The sequence below is a fragment of the Crassostrea angulata genome, chromosome 2 (genome assembly GCF_025612915.1).
Source record: "Crassostrea angulata isolate pt1a10 chromosome 2, ASM2561291v2, whole genome shotgun sequence".
Taxonomy (NCBI): Eukaryota; Metazoa; Mollusca; class Bivalvia; order Ostreida; family Ostreidae; genus Magallana; species Magallana angulata.
Genome location: NC_069112.1, coordinates 68,128,583 through 68,147,964, shown reverse-complemented (window position 1 = coordinate 68,147,964; position 19,382 = coordinate 68,128,583). Strand labels below are relative to the sequence as shown.

Genomic DNA, 19,382 nt, shown 5'->3' with positions numbered 1-19,382 from the left:
TACGAATCTAAGTGTTTCCGGATAGATACCGCTATGCGGAACCATTTTATTTTAATTTACAGATTTCCCGCAAAAGATTTGAACAAAACAAGAGGGTAAATGAATGGTGTAAAGACCTCCTAATTGTTCCATGAACAATTAGTTTACTAGTTGACTTTGAAATGAACATACAACTCTTTTGATAAAAAAGCTTGAAGTGCATGTTTTTGAATACAAAGTATTGCTCTCTTGGCTGATGAAAGGAAAAGATCTCTATATAAATATATGTCCACCACACAAAAACAGAAAAAACTAGACACGATCTCGTTGCGAGCAACGAGGAGGTCTTCCGTCTGATTTTAGAATTTGAAATATATGTTCGATCTTGATTTTGCTATTTAACAGCTAAACATGATTTAGAATAGAATAACAGGGTCTACATTCTAAGGGCCAGATACTATTTTGTTTTAGGGATAAGAGCTCTGTTCAACAAGTGTTTAGAAATGTGTCACCGTTCTTGAGATATCTGAGAAAAAAAGTTTTAGGGGCCAGTCCCTTATAATTATCTCCTTATTAGATCTGCTGAACTAAATTGTGAAGGTTACATTTTGTTAAGTACATCATTTTGAGCATCTTTTCTTCTATACTGCATTTCAAAATATTTTCCTTTTTGAGATAAAGGTGTTCATAGTTTATGGACTCTTGATCCCTAAAAAATCCTTATTACATAACACATGAATAAATCATTGCATTACTTGGATACATAACTGTAAGATAGACATATTTGCTTCTATAGCCTTTCATTAAATTTCCCTCAGTAAAGAGCTACAGATGAAAGATTTTAGAGCCTTTTAGTTCCCTAATTTGAGGGGCCTGCCCCTTTTTCTTGATATCAAATAAAAGGTCAATTAAATCTCAACACATTTTGTTCAACAACTGTTTAGTATTCGTTACCGTTCTTGAGATATGCAGGAAATAAAATTTTGGGGGTGATCCCTTAACTCCTTATAGGGGCCGTTTAACGAAATTTTGAAAACATCATATGATTTAGTACGTCATTCTGAGTATCTTTTCTTCTACACTGCATTTCAAAATATTTTTCCTTTCTGAGATATTGGTGATCAAATTTCTGGAATTTCGGCCCCTAAAAACCCCTAATAACGTAACACATGATAAAATAATTACATTGCTTGAATACATAACTGTAAGAGAAGCATATTTGCTTCTATAATTGTTCACAAAATGTCCCTCAGTAACGGGCTACAGATGAAAGACTTTAGAGCCCTTTGGTCCCCTAATTTTAGGGACCAGCCCCTTTTTCTGGATATCAAATGAAAGGTCTTGTAAATATAAACTTTGTTTGTATTACACGTGTTAACAAAATATTTTTCAGAAAAGAGATAAACTAAGAAAACCATGAAAAATTACGACGTTTTTTAGTATCAATTTTCGGGACCAGGCGAGCATTAACGCCTTTTGAGCATGACAAATATGAATGCCAAATTGCATATCTACAATCTCTTGTCTACAATCCCTGAAAGTTTGAACTCAATATCTTTTACCGTTTAGGAGGAGATCCCTGGACAAGCCGACCCTCTGAAAATCGCTAAAACCTCATTTTCTCAAGAACGGAAATGACATCATCAAAATAAAAAAATGTATATTAAGTTCGGATTATTATCTATTAGATCTGAAAGTTTCACGAAAATCGGTTCAGCCATTTCCGAGAAATCGCCTGCACAAATTTTGTAAGAAAAAAAATAATAATAGGGAAAAAGAAACCGAACGAAAACAATAAGCTCTTCCGTTGGAAAACGGAAGACCTTAAAAATCAATTACATGTTATTTGTATTAAACATCTTCTACATTAAATTTTCTTAACTTAACATTTTAAAATACAAACCCTCCCTTAAACCAAAAATGAATGCCTAATATTCTGTGTTTTATCATTTATTAATGATACGTAAATACTAAATGATGTAAAAATAAGTCATTCAACCCTCAATCACAAGTATTGAAAATATAAGGAAACTATGACAATCAAGATTTATCATATCTTGCTAACCTTAAACTAAAAAAAAACAAAACAATCTTCTCAGTACATTTATATTCAAGTATTTGGTCAAAGCATCTGACAATGTAAGGTATTAAAATGTTGCAGATCATATTATTTTCATTGCAAACTGAATTTTGATTTCCCCAGAATCATATTGTTTAGTTTGGATCTTATTACTGCTTTGAGTATTTCTGACATCGGCTGTTTTTATAATGGATTTTGACGGTATCTGTATACCAGTATGCATTTCTGTGAAGCTTTCATAAGGGTTGCTTAGCTGGTGTTGGAATGTAGCTGAAGATGGTGGATTGCTCCCAATTACAAAATCGAGGTTGTGTCTTGCTTTTTCTGGAGTTGAATTGGTACCAATGTTTGAATGGCATTTCTTCGATTCAAAGTGTCCAGTCTTGAAGCCTTAAATTTGAGTACATAATGTGTGTATAAGTTTTCAATGTAAGGTGTCTCTTTAAACTTATAGAAATAAATTGATTTATTTATTGAATTAAGACTTACATTTTTCTCCATCAATCTAGGGGATCTCCTTATAGAAGATAAATGGACAGGCAAGATTGTCTTTCTCTTTGATGAGGTATAGGGAGTATTATTAAAAAAATTAAATACATGTAATGCATTTAGTTCAAAAAACACTATATTATGATTACTTGATAATATGTTATATTATTTATAACATCTACGTAAATTAATTTCAAACATAAACTCTTACATTTTTTTCTGGATTCAAGTTGATGATTGAGGTGGATGGTGCTGGGTTCATTATTGTTGCAGCTAAGCCAGTTTCCTCAAGTCCACTCTAAAAACAATAACATTGCTGGTATTATTTTTTCATGCATTTATAGTTAAAGGAACCATTTTCTTATATTGGTTTGAGGTGCCCCCCCCCCCAATAAAGAAAACAACAACAAAAACAAACATTTTGAATTCTTGTGGATTTGGATACCACAGATCCTGGCCTGGGGGCCATAAAAGTTAGACAAGCTCACTTTTGATCTAAGTCTCACTTTTATCAAAGGAAGATAGAGTGGAAAAGTGAGACTGAGATCGAAAGTGAGCTCGTCTAACTTTTATGGCCCCCAGGCCTGATGTTGTGACATATATGAAATCTGCAGCAGTAGACAAAATGTTGATAGAACAACTTTGTGTTGCTTCCTCGTGTTCACGCTGAAAACTGTTGATAAAAACAATAGACAAGCTATTCCTTCATGGTACCCATGCCTCTGTCCATGTTAAGTTTAGTTTAGTTTATTACCTCAAAACCACATATACAAGTATTAACAAAGATATGCTAGCCGAAATATAATTTTCTTTCTCTTTTTCCCACAATAACCGTATCTTCATCTGGACCACTACAAGAAGACGATGTAGATGAGGTTTGAGGTACATCCAGCTTTATGGCAGAATTCTGGTATTAAACAGTATACAAAATAATTTTACATATTGGTATCTTAAAGATGCTATGAATTTTACTGTGTAAAGGCAGATCAATTATACATATTATTTTATATTGGAAATGAAGCTCCGATTTCAAATAAAGAAAATTCATTGTGTAATTAAAGCTCACGTACAATTTTTTTTAAAGTATTCAATTGCTTGAATTTTCTTTCATTCTGAAACACCATCAGCTGCACTTAGTGTTTTGGGTACAGCAGCAGGAACTACAGCCTCTGATGAATGCTCGTCCAACATTTTGGGGAGTTGATTTTTAATCAACTCTCCTATGCAGTCACGCGGACAAACCGAAAGTGAAAAAGTGTTTGGACCCAATCACTTAATCAACACCGCTAAAAAGAAATAGTACTTTAAAATAATCAATAATCGATAAATTCGACGAAATGTATTCGTTTGTCTTATTTCCCTTTAGAATATGTATCTGAAAAGCTTGAAAATATTCAGAATTTGAAATGATACGATTAAATTCGAAAGTTTTAGTAGTTGTATATATTCCTACGAAATCAGGTCAATCCAGAGGAAGTCTCGTTCAACCAGACGCTCGGCTGTCTCCGTAAATTTCCGACGAGCAGGGTTTACGGAGACAGCCGAGCGTTCTGATTGAACAAGACTAATAGAGGCACCGAGCGCTTCCCGGGTTATGGAATTCGGCAAAATTCGGCTGATTCCGTAACGTAAACCTACATAAAAATCGGCCGAAAGATAAAATATTCGTATTTATAAAAATGGTTAATAATTGAAATAAAATGAGTAATTTCGGTAAAAAAATTTAAGTGTGTATAGCGTTGATTTTTAGAATGACAATAGTTTTGGAACTATTTTCATTCGACACATATTTGTACGCCCCACGTTTTATTTTCCCGCCAAGCTTCGAAGACAAGACGACATTCTCAGACTCAGATTTGTCAACGTATCGTTCGAGGTTTCTCAACGGAAAGGTTTGTGTTTTATGTTTGTTTTAAATGCATATGAAACTGATTGTCTTAAAGTTATTTCGTTATATTTCTTACATGAAAGGTTAAGTTTGTAACAGTCAACAATTAAGCCTTTCTAAAGACACAGTCGCCACTGTTATTGTAATATACCATTTAGCTACAGCTACAGGCATAAGAACTAAAATAAAGAGTTATATTTTAGATATAACATTGTGCTGTTGACGAGGAAATCTTTATGTTGATTGAGGCTTCGCATACGAGTGATAGTCTAGAGTGTGTGTTTTAATGCTTGAAGTGATGATATGTGAATTGCTTTGTTTTTCTCGTGGTGATTATAGAGTTTCATTGGGGTAGATAATCCAGAAATTCAGTCATGGAAAACCTGTTTTAAATCATAAGCAGATATTTATGTTTACCAGTTTTTACAAGTGTATTCATTATGTAGAATTTGGGTGTACATAAATTATCCACATTTCACTCGTCATAGAAAATGGTAAAATAGAAATGCACAGATGTATATCTTGGACATATGATAATAAATGAACTGCAAGTGTTGTATGTCAGGGAGATGAACTTTCAAGAAATGAACAATCAAGAGATGAATGAACAAGAAATATGAACATTGACACAAGAAATATGCTCTTACCATGCTCAAGATAAATCTCAATTGAAGGCAAAGTAGTTTTGAATTAATATCTTGTGCAAGAAAAGTAACAAAGTGTGGTTATTAACATGTTTTAGGAACTGAGGTGTTGAAAGTGACCATATATTAATCTTAATGGATGTATAGAGACGTGATAATTAATGTCGGGATATTCTCTATTGAGATCTGATTTTCATTAACTTGCACTGACTGATGGTTGATTCCTGTAGATTAATAAAGTGCAGCATATTTATGAGTTCAGAAGACCATTAATTTATTTCAAAATTATCTTTGTTTGATCAAGATTATTTATTCAAGTTAAAGTTATACTCCTGTGAAAAGAACTGAGGGTTTCACATTGCACTGATATTTCCCCTTAAGATATATAACAGTTGGGGTTGTATAAAACAAAAATTCAGATAACTGCTGTTAACTTGGACATAAAGAATATGCATGGAAAGGCAATATTAATATTTTCCTATTTTGCGACTGCTGTGGAATAGTTTGTGGACCTCTGGTTGTTAAACCAATTCAAAGTCGAAAAATAGCTTAGCTTAAGAAAAAAAAATTCATGTTGTGTTAAAAAATAGTTGACAGAAATTGGAATTTAAATAAGTGTTAAAGAGAAATAATTAGAAATGAAAAGAAGTTGTAACTTTTCAGATTCAGATAATGAAAGCCTACCAAAAAGGTCAAACTTTGAAGCTGTTCAATATTCCGAATTAGGATTAACAGATGTTCAAGAACATGGTGTAGAAAGATATGAAGTTGTTGAGTCATCAAATACTTCGCTTGCTCATAATGTCATTTTTGAAAGAAGTGTTTTTGGCAGTTTTCACCAGGGTTCTGATAATTTTTCAGAGACAAGTAGGGGCCGGCAATGTGTTGCAAATGCATTGATAAGCATTCTGCACAGAGTTGCAAGTAAAAACACAGTTTTCTTTTGGGATAAAGAAGTAATTGATTACCTTTTAGTTGAAGGAGATTCTCTTTATAGGCAAGTGAGGAAATACTGTTCACATTCATATTTGAATCCCGAGGACATTCCTCGAAAAGTGTGTTTTTATTCATGCCTAACAAATTGCTCCATTTCAACAACATTTGCGGGAGATATCGTAAACACATCTTCAAATGAATTTCCCTTTGTTTCATTGGAAACAGCATTAAATCTCTGTTTGAATGAAGCACCTCATGCTTGTATATTTCTTTGTAAGGGCGTTGCTTTAGCAATTCATTATTAAGGTCTTCCGTTTCCAACGGAAGACCTTATAGTTTTCGTACGATTTCTTATTATTATTATTATTATTTTTTTCCACAAATTTTGTGCACGAGATTTCTCGAAAACTATTCGACTGATTTCGACCATTTTTTCAGAGAAGATGAGTCTTGATGTAAACTTCATACATTTTTGAGATTTTTCCTGTCGGCACTTCCGGTACCGATTTATCGGCCATTTTGTACATTTTTACGACCTATTTTGTGCAGAGCTGATCTCAGAAACAATCAGAGATATGACTATGAAATTTTCAGGATAGGTAGTCTATAGTCTGAAGTTGTGCACTATTATTTTGTTTTACGCCAGTGGCGCCATTTTTTGGAGCTCGCCTAGGCACAAAAATTGTGTACGAATTTTCATTCAAATTCTTCATACGTTTTCATCTGTATCTTTTTATCAGTTGATATTTTGTTAAGACATATATAACAAAAATAGTAGATAATTAAACGTTCTTTCCAACAAAATCAAAAAAAAGGGGCTGGCCCCTTAAATTAGGGGCCAAGACACTGGTAAACTCTATTGCAAATAACTTAAAAACGATCAAAATTTTGTAATGCAATATAGAAGCAAAGTTGTTGATTGTAGCAATATTTATCAGGTAAAATCATTTTCACACCCATTTATGACGTAATTAGGGATTTTAAGGGGCCAAAGTACTTAAACTTTGATGCAATATATCTAGAGAAGGAGACATATTTTGTTAGGCAATGTAGAAAAGAAAATGTTTGCATTGATGATTCTAATCAATTCCACTAATCAAAACTCCAAAGTCTGTCCCCATTAAGGATCTATAGGGCTGGCCCCTAAAATATTCAATCATTGGTATCTCAAAAATGAACAACAATTTTAGATGGGTGTAAGAACAAAAAATGTTAGTATTCGTGAGAACTTTCGATTGAACTCAAAAAAAAGGGGCTGGCCCCTTAAATGAGGAGCCAAGACACTCGTAAACTATATTACAGATAACTTGAAAACAAGCAAGATTTCAAATATCTTTGGTACTTAGCCTTTTTTACAAAATTGATACCAGCGAGATTTTAGTCACTGTAAGTGATTGAGACACAAACTTTTATAAATGATAGACAATCGATTGAAGATATATTTAACGGGTTTTCTTTTGTCAACCGTCACTTCCGGTACTCACCAGAAGAGTTCAAACAATTCATTTTTTTCACAAGTTTAACTGATTATCTTTGGTGTTTCATCTGCTATGATTTACAGTAGTGTACACTAAACATATGTGTAAAAAACCCTAGCTTTTATTTTCATAAACCTCTTTTGTTCGTCCGTTTTCAGTCTCGAGACAAAAAACCTAGATTCACCAAGATCGCAGATTTGGCAGAGAATATCGATATTTCATCGTATCATATGAAAACAAAATCGGACGGAAGACCTACTCGTTACTCGTAACGAGATCTAGTTCTGATACTTTTTTCCACGTTTTCGACTCCCATGCTAGAAACATGCAAGGACAAACTGATAGTGATGGAAATGCTGCCATTTTTACTGTCAAATCGTTACAGGAGTTGCAAAATCTTCTAAGATTTTGGTTTTGGAATAAGAATTCAACACAGTTTGAAGTTTACAAATTCAAGGTGCATATATTGAAGGACAAAAAAGCATTCAAGAGAAATGGCCCTATAGTATGTTTGTCTCATAAAAAACTCACCCGTTCAAACAAACTTGTTTGTAACACTTGTGGTACAACAGATATGCTGTCACAAGTCAATGATCATTGTGTATCCACAGAAAGTTTGTCAGAAGTTAATGATTGCAGTAGTTCAGCAGAAATTTTGCTCCAAGTTAACGATTATAGTGCATCCATTGGTATCTCATCTCAATCTAATGGTTGTGGTAGTTCAACAGAAATTTCATCAGAAATTAGTGGTCCTGGTCAACCAGTGGAACAATCAATAATTGTTGATTTCCATAAATCTGTACAAGAAGGACCTATTCATGTATGCCAATGCTGTAAACAAAGTTGGTTCAAAGAAAGTGTTTCGAAGGCTGTAAACATACCTGATGGCATCCTTCAGCAGTGCCAGGTAAGGAAAGCTGATATAGTTTGTCGTACATGTAAATTGTATTTAAAAACTAATAGAATACCCCCATGTTCAGTTGCTAATGGTATGGCTTTTCCATCAAAACCGAAGGAACTTGAACTGACTGAACTTGAAGAACGACTTGTTTCTCCATAATTCCATTTATGCAGCTCAGAGAAAAACCTAGAGGAGGACAGTTAAGCATTAATGGAAATGTTGTTAATGTCCCAGCAGATGTCACTTCAACAGTTGAAAAATTGCCCAGGATGATGTCAGAAAATGAAACTATTGCATTAAATTTCAAGCGCAGCTTAAGTTTCAAGCATTCTGTGGCCATTGAAAGAATAAGGCCAAACAAAGTCTTTGTTGCAGCAAAGTGGCTAGTTGAAAATAGTGCTTTGTATAAAAGTGAAGGAATTGAGGTAAATCAGAGTTGGGTTCATTCATTGAATACTGAGGAAAGCAATATTACAGAAACAAGCTCTCTAGGAAATATTGATTTAAGCACAAGTGTTAATAATTCGGCAGGAGAAGCAAGTCTTCGAAAAAGTCAAAATGAAATAGATTCATGGACTGAAGACCCTGATCTTGATGACAGGCCCAGGGGAAATACTGATACCGTTTTGCAGAGTGTTGATTTTCGTGAGTTTAATGAAGTGTTGAATGTTGCACCTGGTGAACACAACACTCCTTTAAGTATGTTTCAGGATATTTTCTCTGAGTTTCTGGCATTTCCTACTATATATTGTGGAGAAGCTAGGCCAGACAACAAGTCTCGTAAAGTACCTTTGCATTACAGTACCATCTGCAAATGTGAATTGAGGAATGTTGACAGAAGATGTGCAAAGTGCATTCCAAATATCTTTTACAAAGCAAAGAAATTACAAATAAAACAAATCCAAGACAAAGTCTCGCTAGCAATTAGAAAATGTAAACTGCAAGGGAAGAAATTCACAGTAGCAGAGGTGTTGGATTCCATTACGGTAGACAAAATGGTTCATTTAAATGAAGGATATTATGTGCTGCGCAACCTTCGAGGTTCCCCGCCTTATTGGGAAAAAGCAAAAAAAGATGTTTTTGCTATGATGAGACAGTTGGGCATTCCCACTTGGTTCTGCTCTTTTTCGGCTGCAGAAACGAAATGGATTCCTCTCTTAAAAACACTGGGCAAACTCATTGACAATGTGACATATACAGAAGATGACATAAATAACCTTTCTTGGGATGAAAAATGTAGGCTTATAAAGTCAGACCCAGTAACTTGTTCAAGGTACTTTGATTACAGGTTCCAGAGATTTCTTCATGGAGTTTTGTTGCACAAAACACATCCTGTTGGGGAAGTTGTTGACTATATTTTTCGTGTGGAATTCCAACAACGTGACTCTCCTCATGTTCATATGCTCTTGTGGGTGAAGAAGGCACCAAATGTATCTTCTGATTCTTACGAAAAAATTTCGCAGTTTGTTGATAGATATGTCTCTTGTTCAAAAAGTGGTGCAGATCCAGTTTTGGTTAATTACCAGACTCACAGGCATGCCAAGACGTGTATGAAAAAAACAAACCTTTTTGTCGCTTCAATTTCCCAATTCCTCCTATGCCTAAAACCGTTACCTTGTCCCCTTTAGAAGATGAAGCTGTATTGCCAGAAGCAAAAGCAAATTACCAAAAGGTTTGCATGCTTCTTAATTCAGATGAAATCAAAAATACTGATATGGACTTCAAAGAATTTTTATCAAAATTAGAAATGGACTTTGAGACATATACATTGGCCATTAGATCATCACTGACACAAAGTAAACTTTTTTTAAAGAGACAGCCGTATGAAATTAGAATCAATTCTTATAATTGTACCTTGTTGAAAAGTTGGCTTGCAAATATGGATATACAGTTTATCCTAGACCCATATGCATGTGCAACATATATTGTTTCCTACATCTCTAAGGGTCAGCGAGGGATGTCAAACTTGTTGAATAAAGCATGTGAGGAAGCTCGAAGAGAGGATTCAGACATAAGGCAGCAAGTAAGGCACATAAGGAATCAGTTTTTGTCCCATGTGGAAATTGGAGCTCAAGAGGCAGCTTATCTTGTGTTACAAATGCCTTTTCGCAGAACTACCAGGTCTTTTGTATTCATCAACACAAGTCCTCCAGATGAACGAGTCATAATGTTAAAGCCTAAACATGTACTGGAAGACATGAAGGAAGACAGCACTGACATTGAATCAAGCAACATTGTGAAACTCTATCAACAGCGACCAAGAAGTATTGAAAAGTTGTGTCTAGCAGACTTTGTATCTAAATTTTCTGTAAGATACAAAAAAGGGAATCAAATCCTAATTTGATAAGTACAGATGATCTGCCAGAAACAGAATATATAGAAGATACATCAGATGATGTTGAGGATGATTCTGGGGACTTTGAATTACAAAAAAGTTTCATGTTTAGAAATGGAACAGAAATAGTTCAAAGGAAAAAACAATGTATTTTAAGATGGGTGCACTTTGATGTAAAAACAGAACCTGAAAAATTTTACAGAGAACTACTGATGTTGTTCACACACTGGAGGAATGAAGTTAAGGACTTGAAAGGAAACTGTCTGTCTTTTGAAACTATGTATTTAAACAAAAAAGATGAAATAGATAGCAAAAGGGGAGAATATGAACCAAGTCGTGTTGTTGTTAACACTATAGAGGAGGCAATCCTGATGGGCAGTTCATTGGAAAATGAGTGTCTTGATTTTGTTGCACCTGAAAATGAGCATAATGAGCTTATTGACAGAGATAACGGTGATGGGCTTTGTCAAAAGTATGGGTGCTTCAACCCTGACCAAAATATGCCAAATTATGATATAGGGATAGACCTTGGCATAGCAAGAAAGCAGCTTGAAAATGAACAAATCACCCAGTGGGGAGAAATAAATGATGATGATTACAGACAATTATTGAGAAATTTGAACAAGCTACAAAAAGAGTTTTTATACCATATTTTGCATTGGGTGAAAACAAAACCAGATCCACTCTATGTGTTTTTGACAGGAGGTGCAGGTGTGGGGAAAAGTGTTGTGACAAGGGCTCTCTACCAATGTTTACTGAACTATTTTTCTCATCAATTACAAAACTCACCAGATAACTTGCATGTCTTACTTTGTGCACCAACAGGAAAGGCTGCTCACAACATAAATGGTGCAACCATACACTCATCATTTTGCTTACCAGTTGGGCAAGGTTTCAAAGCCCTTAGACATGCAGCAGTTGAACATTCTTAGGTCTAAATACATGCACCTTAAAGTTATCTTCATTGATGAAATATCAATGGTTGGGCATGGCATGTTTAATTTTATTAATTTAAGATTGCAAGAGATAAAAGGTTGCAAAAAGCTCTTTGGTGGAGTAAGCATTATAGCAGTCGGTGACCTTTTCCAGCTTAAGCCAGTAATGGATGGTTGGATTTTCTCACAACCATGCCAAAACTATGGACCTTTAGCGACAAACTTATGGAGAGACAATTTTCAGATGTATGAGTTAACAGAAATAATGCGACAAAAAGATGATAAAGAATTTGCTGAGATTTTGAACAGATTGAGAGAAGGAAAGCATACCACAGATGATCTTGCAAAATTAAAAGGTGCTTTGACTACTAATGACAGCAAACTTTCCAACATTCCTCATCTTTTTGCAACAAGGAAGGAAGTCTTTGGTTTTAATGAAAAAATCTTTTCACAGTCCTCATCCGAGATGAAGGTCGTTATTAAAGCTATAGATTGGGTAATTGGGTGTCCTAATGAAGCATTGCATCCAAGGATATTGTGCAAAGTTCCTGATGACAATTCGAAGACAATGGGTCTAGTATCTGATTTGCAATTGGTTATTGATGTGCCTGCAGAAATTACCAACAATGTTAATGTACAAGATGGTGTAATAAATGGATCACCTTGTATTGTTAAGAAATTTGACTCTCTTGTTCAGGACTCTGAAAGAGTAAGCATTGTTTAGGTGGACTTTCTTGAGGAATCAACAGGACAAAAAATCCGCACCGAACATTTCAGGCTTTATCATAATGGGATAGAAAGATCTTGGACCCCTATTTTGGAAATAACAAGGATATTCAAAATTCAAATAAATGGATTATATCAAGTGAAAAGGCGCCAGTTCCCGTTGCAACTTGCTGCGGCCAAAACAATACATAAGTCTCAAGGGTCAACCATGCAGAATGCAGTTATCCATTTTGGAAATCGGAAAATTGATCATATTCATTATGTTGGTCTAAGCAGAGTGACACATATAAGAAATTTACACATACTTAGCTTAAATGAAAGCAAAATCAAAGTATCTACACTAGTGTTGGAAGAAATGGATAGGTTAAGAAGTAAGTCACAAATATCTTTAAGCCTTGAAAGCTTTGATGTCCTGCCTCTATCAGTCACAAAAGTTGTATTTTACAACGTAAGGTCACTTCATCGTCATATGGTAGACCTTAAGAAAGATTTTACTTTGTTATCAGCAGATATTTTAGCTGTGTCAGAAACAAGACTTGGAGAGGCAGATGAAATTGACATGTACTCTTTAACTGGATTTACTACTTATCGCTTTGACTACCCCGGTACAGCACACAGGCCAGCTTATGGTTTAGCAATCTTTGTAAAGCAGTCTATACTGGTTAGAAATGTGTTCAGGAACCTCAATCACAATATTCAGGTTTTGTCGTTAGAGGTAGCTTGTGCTCACAACTGGTTGTCAATAAAGTTTTTGTATGTTCCACCAAAAACTTCAATTTCACATTTAAAGGAACTGTTAAGAAGCATAATAAGCAATGAACATTTTTCTCAGCCAATCCTTATAGCTGGTGATTTCAATTTTGATTCACATGTGTCTAAAGCTCTTGAGTGTTTCATGCTTGAAACATTTAATCTTAGATATTTAGAGACAGGTATAACAACAGACTATAATTCTGTGCTAGACCAAGCTTTTACAAATGTTGGAAATGCTTCTCTTCACTCATGGGGAACTTTGGAGTCCTATTATTCAGATCACAAACCAATATTCACATGTTTCAATTAAACAAGAGATCAAAACTGTTCTTTAGTTAAAAAGTGCTTTAAATGAGAGCTTTTAGTGATGGTCAATATATAAAAATCCTTTACATTGTTTCAATTTTAGCTTTTATATGAATGTTGCATTTTTGTTTGAGCAACAACTTTCATTTTAATAGCTTCTTTATTTTAATATGAAGTATTTCAACATTCATAATGCTCTTCTTATTCAAAATAATTGATACTTTTTGTTCCAATAAAATGTACTCTAAATTTGATTGTTTAAAAAAAAAAGCATTTTGCATTAATACAATTTAACTTTTCAGATGTTCAGCATCAAGAAACTGAAGGCTTCAAAGCCGAAGCCGTATTCCAACCCACTTAAAGTAAAAGTGATTGGGGTCGGTGATAAGTCGACGTACACAACAGCCGATGGTAAAGAAAAACAGCTTGTTCCACTTGGGGTTGCAGATAAAGGGGACTCTATATAAGTGTCCTTGTATGAAGTTGACAAATTACCATTATTGAAGGCAGGAGAATGCGTGGTTCTATCGAACTACGTATACAGAGCGGACCCTCATCCAACAATAGTGGTCACTGCAGTGACCAGAGTCATGAAAACCTCAGCCTTTGCGGTTCCAGAAGATGTCAAATTAACAGCAAAGGCAATTGCAAATCCTGCCCCAGCCAAAATCATAACGATCCACGATGCCAAAAAGAGCCCTATCAAATCCTTGGTATCGATAAAAGGACGAGTTATTTCGGTTTGTTTCAATACCTCTTCAATTTTAAATTCAATTTCTTAAAGTGAATATAAAACCTTTACCTGAATCTTTATCAATACATTGTTCAGAAGATTTTTAACAAGTTTTAAATAATTATGTCATTTCAACAATTTAATTTACTGTATTTATCAAAATTGTATTTTTTTGACAGGAGGAAATAATTCGAACAGTACAAATAAGAGGAACAGATGTCCAGGTACGGAATGTAAGGGTAAAGGATGGAACCGAGGAAGTAAAGGTTGCATTATGGCGTGACCAAGTCGATGGGTGCAAAGTTGGAGAATTCTTAGAATTCTCTAATTTGGTGACCAACTCGTACATGGATGATGTTTCCTTGTCAACAACACAAAGAACAAAAATACAGGTATGTTGTTTTTAAATACCCATGCAAATCATGTTTAAAGGCCGAACATTTTACAAACGCCCCCTTTTTTACCTGTACAAACTTCAAATCGATGCCGCTTGTCAATCAAGTTTGAAACAATAGCACCCAGTTTGATTGACGTGATCGTCCGAGCGTGATCTGGCCAGGTCCGCGGATTTCTGTTTACTAGCAATTAACAACGTTATCTTTGATATCTTCCGTCATGTTTTAAAAAGGGGGAATTGAAAATTGATTTTTAAACATAACCAGTATTAAAATTGATTTTGAAAAATAATTATCCAGTGATTGAAAATACGCACAATTTATATTTGAATTATGTTGAATGTGTGTGACCTAATAAATTCCACGAAAATGCATGGACGGCTCCAAAACATAAAATTTTCTTTTAACAACAAACGTACACTGTGCTACTAAAGCTATATTTACTGGTAATTCACTCAGTTGGAAGTTGGTGCATGTAAACGTCACTCCATGAAGACAAACTCCATTAATTGTCGACGTATAATGGTTGTCTTTACATTCCACATTCTTACTGATCGTATGGTTTTCTTATACTATTATAATTGTTAAAATTAAGTTTTTAAACAATGTCAAGTGCTAAACACAATGTACTGAGTTATACTTTTATAGCAGAATTAATTTACGGCATTTTTCAATTGTGCTTTACACACGTGTGCTTAGAGAAAATTCGGATTACACATACCATCTCCGTAAAAAATCGCTTCGTGTGGTCATTAGAGCAATAAGATATTTAAACTAAGACCAATTCTGGTTAACTATTTATTTCCTGTGTCTGTGTATAGCGATTAGCAGCGTTCACGACCACAGGTAGACTGCAAGCCCCGGGGCTTTCACACCTCTAATAATTAAGTCCCGCCCTCACCTTAGATTTACCACCCGGTAAAAATGTTCGGCCTTTAAGGGGATGTCTAAGAATTACTTTGTCTTTATGTATGTAGACACTAATTTGTCTCCCTATAAACTATTAAATCACAGCATGGATGAGTCTTAAATTATGTATATATTCATGTATGTTGAACATTGCCTAAAGATAAGAGCTTTAAATGATATCTGAAGATAATCACCTGCATTTTTATTAAGATGAAAAACATTCATTAGGTTGTAACTCTTTTCTTACCTTATTCTCTATATTGTACACTGATCATGAAAAGTAAGGCGGCTTATCCTTGCATTTTTTTAAATATCTATTCTAAGTTTACCAAAATTCTAATTTAATATTCAATTAGTTCTAATGTAATATAAAATTTTGTTCACATTAATATTTCTTCTGCTCATTTCTATAACTCAAAATATGTGAGCATTTGTGATTTCAAACTGTAATTTTGATGAAATGTATACAATTTCATGTATATACTTTATATGTACATTTTTTTTACTAATTTGAATGAATTTATGATAGAAATGTTATTACATCACTTGAGTCACTCACGTGACCTATTGCAATTGGTGTTCATCTGTTGTTGTCGTGATGTGCATCTTGTGTATCACTTGAACTTTTTGCCTTGAAAAGCTGTTACTTTAATGAAAGCCCTCTTTGTTCACCAGACCCATGTACGATGTGTATACATTCCCCAGATACACATGTGTCTGGAGCAGTAGCTTCGTTAGTTTACCTGTTTACCTGTGTCATTGTTTGGAATCATTCGTGTGTGAAGGGATATTATGTAATCAAAAAATGAATAATGAACATAGATCTGCCAATGCAAGCGTTTTAAGATATCATATTCATCAGTAAAAAGGCGACGAGAATAGCAAATTTTATTTAAAATCCTTTAAAAAGAAGTCTGACTATAACAAAATAATTACGGAATTCAGATTTCTAAACCTACAGTACTTACAATAACTAGTTACGTCAAAACATCACACCTATATCAATCATTTTGGCTGAAAAATCTTATTTATTTTGTATAGCTTGTAAGAAAATCTTCCTCTGAAGCCTCGTTATAGCCTAATTCTATTTTCCCTTGATTAGATTTCTCAAAGCAGGTAAAAATAGCCAGTTTGAAGCGGCATAACACCGTTATTTTTGCATCAATTTTTTGCATGAAATTCTTGTAAATAAATTTTATGACATAAGTTTCACTTAGGCTGGGCTGCAGGTACCCATTAACAGTCATTAAAAGAGACCTATAAAAGGTGACTTGAAGAAAACGTCCTGTTTGATTTTTCATAATGAACTTCATATTTTGACTACGGTAATTAATGCAAATCTTGAATACTTCATTTTTTTCTTAAATTATAACCAATTGCAATGTGGTTTGCTTCATTGTTGTCAAAATTTGATGCCAACTTCTCTTGACCATCTCCGATGCTTAGCAATGTTTAATAACTCCAAATTATCCGGATTACTTTTATCCATAGCATAAATCTGAATTTTATACAGACATTTGAATTAGTATTTTAGTGTTAGTATTACCATCAGTCACACCACTACATGCTTTGTGTAGTGGATTCACAAGGAGCTACTTATCAATGAGTTATACCCGCCAGTGCACCAGCACTTTTTTTCACACTTAGTCTCGTTTATTCCATTAAATCCATCGTAGGCAAATTTGCAATAACTTTGTAAAATGCTTTGATACCATCTAAAAATTTCATTTTATTTCATTTCACTTATAACGTTTAAAAGATGTGTAACACTTTTATGATGAAAAAAATACTTTGAGGCTGAGGATCAAAACCTCAATATTTGTTTCCAAACTTTAAATGATTCAATTATAAAACAATGCAAAATACTTATAAAAAAATTGGATTGAAGATAATAAATTACAATTGAAAGGTGTACAAAAATGCATTTTAATTAAATTATATTGTAATATGAACAAAGGATCAAGTACATTACACACAAGACGTAGTGAATTTGTCTCTAAAATTATGAAAGTTTTTAATTTGTTTAATATTTTTTAACAAAAAATTTGTGAATTTATTTGCAGCCATGTGATGCTCCCCCCTCAATGCTAACAGGAACAGTCATTGCCTATGAAAAATCTGAATTTGGATTTTCCATTATGGTGGAAGACGGAGACACATTTCAGACAGTTGGTATCCCCATAAATATGGTCCGTGACGCTCTCGAATGTGATGAGTATAGTGTTGAAGACACTCTATCCATTAGAATACCATTCAGTGTGGCAGTGGGAACCACAAACGGAATTGTCTCTTCATTTGCTTTAGTGTGAACTTTTTATGCACTGTTGGTGATTGCCATCCTGACCATATTTTGGGTTTTTTGCTTTATGATTATGCTTTTTCATGTATATTCAGTACTTTGCTGTATACTGTTAATTAAGATCTGAACTCAGATAAATGTTATGTTTGAATACTTTTCTGTATTTGGAATGCACGTTGTGCATTTTGAAATGTTGGAGAATTTTATCACTTATTTAAACTGCTTGTTTTTTAAATTTTTGTTGTCACTGGATATATGATAGAGAATATTTTGCCTTTTGACATTCTGTAGTTTATTGCTTATAATTAAGCACTTCATTGTTACAGTCTGTATGACTTATCTGTTTTAAGTCAAGTGCAATATGAACACATCATTCACTGTATGTTCTGACACATTCCCAACAGCGTTTTACTCCTGGTTCATTTATTTTTCAAAATTTAAATGCACATTCTGTTTCTTTTCCATTATTATAATCTACAATTTTGCTGGACAAATTTTTCATCTAAAAAAAATAATTTGCTGCTCTATAATGTAAAACACCATGCATGCATCCACAATTTTGTTTGATGTAAATATTTTAGTGCTTTTATTTTTTTTTCAAATATTGGTAAATAAGTCTTGTTTATTTGCTCTTCTCTATGAAGTTTCTTTTTATACATTTGTATTTTAATACATTTTGATCAGGTGATCTGTTAATAAGTGCTCTTCAATTTTCAAAGGCTTCATTTTGTATTGGGACACAAACAACAAAAACCTAATGCTTTGTTTAGTATGTACATGTATTAAAATCAGAGCACCACTAAGCCATGTGTTAGAGGTCCTCAACATTTACCAATATACACTATTGTCACTATTTTCAGCATTCCTGAAATTTCTGTTATGATTCTCTATTTTTCCAATCATGTTGCTTTAACTGGACATACTTAAACAGATAACTAGTATTTTGCCATGTAATCAAGCATTTAAACAAGTTGATAAGTTTTATTTGCAAAAAGTTCTCATTTATGATTATTTGGCTTCTTTATGTAAAAAAAAATATTATTTTGTTTTACATCTGCAGTATATACTAATGTTTTATACATTGATTTTTTTTCATTCAAATACCATACTAGTCATATCAAAATCTGTCCTCTTCGGTGATTTTTAGTTTTATAATTTATTGATCTATTGCATTGTTTCAAATGCACTACCAGTATTTTTCTCAACATGTAATATTACATGTTTGCTTGGTTTTTTTTGTATTTTACCTATAAAACTTCTGCCCTTTTATTAGTTATCAAGCTTTAAAATTGAACACATTGTATAATGTGAATGATTAAAACAGGAAAAATTGTTATTGAGGATTTTTTTAAGTTCTAGAACAATAAAAAAAAATTAGAAATTCCTTTATTTTGAATAAACATAATTCATTTTTTATTAATTTAAAAAAAAAAAATATTTGATCTTCATTCTGTTTAATACAGATTGATCATAATTCAAATAGTTTCCACTGAATGCCAACTACAGTTTTATCATGATCTTTTAATTTAAGATACATGTAATATTGCTGACTAATTTGTTTATATTACAGCCAATTGTTTCTGTTTTTGTTCTGAT

At 33.6% G+C, this 19,382-nt stretch overlaps 1 protein-coding gene and 1 pseudogene across 1 annotated transcript; one reads left to right on the top strand and one right to left on the bottom strand.

Annotated features, from left to right (window-relative positions):
* Positions 1-1,337: 1,337 nt before the first annotated feature.
* LOC128173566 (uncharacterized) lies at positions 1,338-3,436 on the bottom strand (annotated as a pseudogene).
* Positions 3,437-4,299: 863 nt separating this feature from the next.
* Positions 4,300-18,726, top strand: LOC128173547 (uncharacterized). Its single transcript, XM_052839254.1, has 5 exons — positions 4,300-4,440; positions 13,753-13,861; positions 13,961-14,163; positions 14,363-14,575; positions 17,551-18,726. The coding sequence occupies exons 1-5, from the start codon at positions 4,300-4,302 to the stop codon at positions 17,794-17,796; spliced, it is 912 nt and encodes a 303-aa protein (XP_052695214.1). The 3' UTR covers positions 17,797-18,726.
* The last annotated feature ends 656 nt before the right edge of the window (positions 18,727-19,382 follow it).

What these genes read in the sequence shown, in the direction of transcription:
- LOC128173547 (XM_052839254.1), top strand. Translation starts at nt 4,300, where the DNA reads ATGACAATAGTTTTGGAACTATTTTCATTCGACACATATTTGTACGCC. An exon ending in CGAGGTTTCTCAACGGAAAG is followed by an intron (nt 4,441 to 13,752) that starts GTTTGTGTTTTA and finishes TTAACTTTTCAG; the next exon opens with ATGTTCAGCATCAAGAAACT. An exon ending in AGAGCCCTATCAAATCCTTG is followed by an intron (nt 14,164 to 14,362) that starts GTATCGATAAAA and finishes TTTTTTTGACAG; the next exon opens with GAGGAAATAATTCGAACAGT.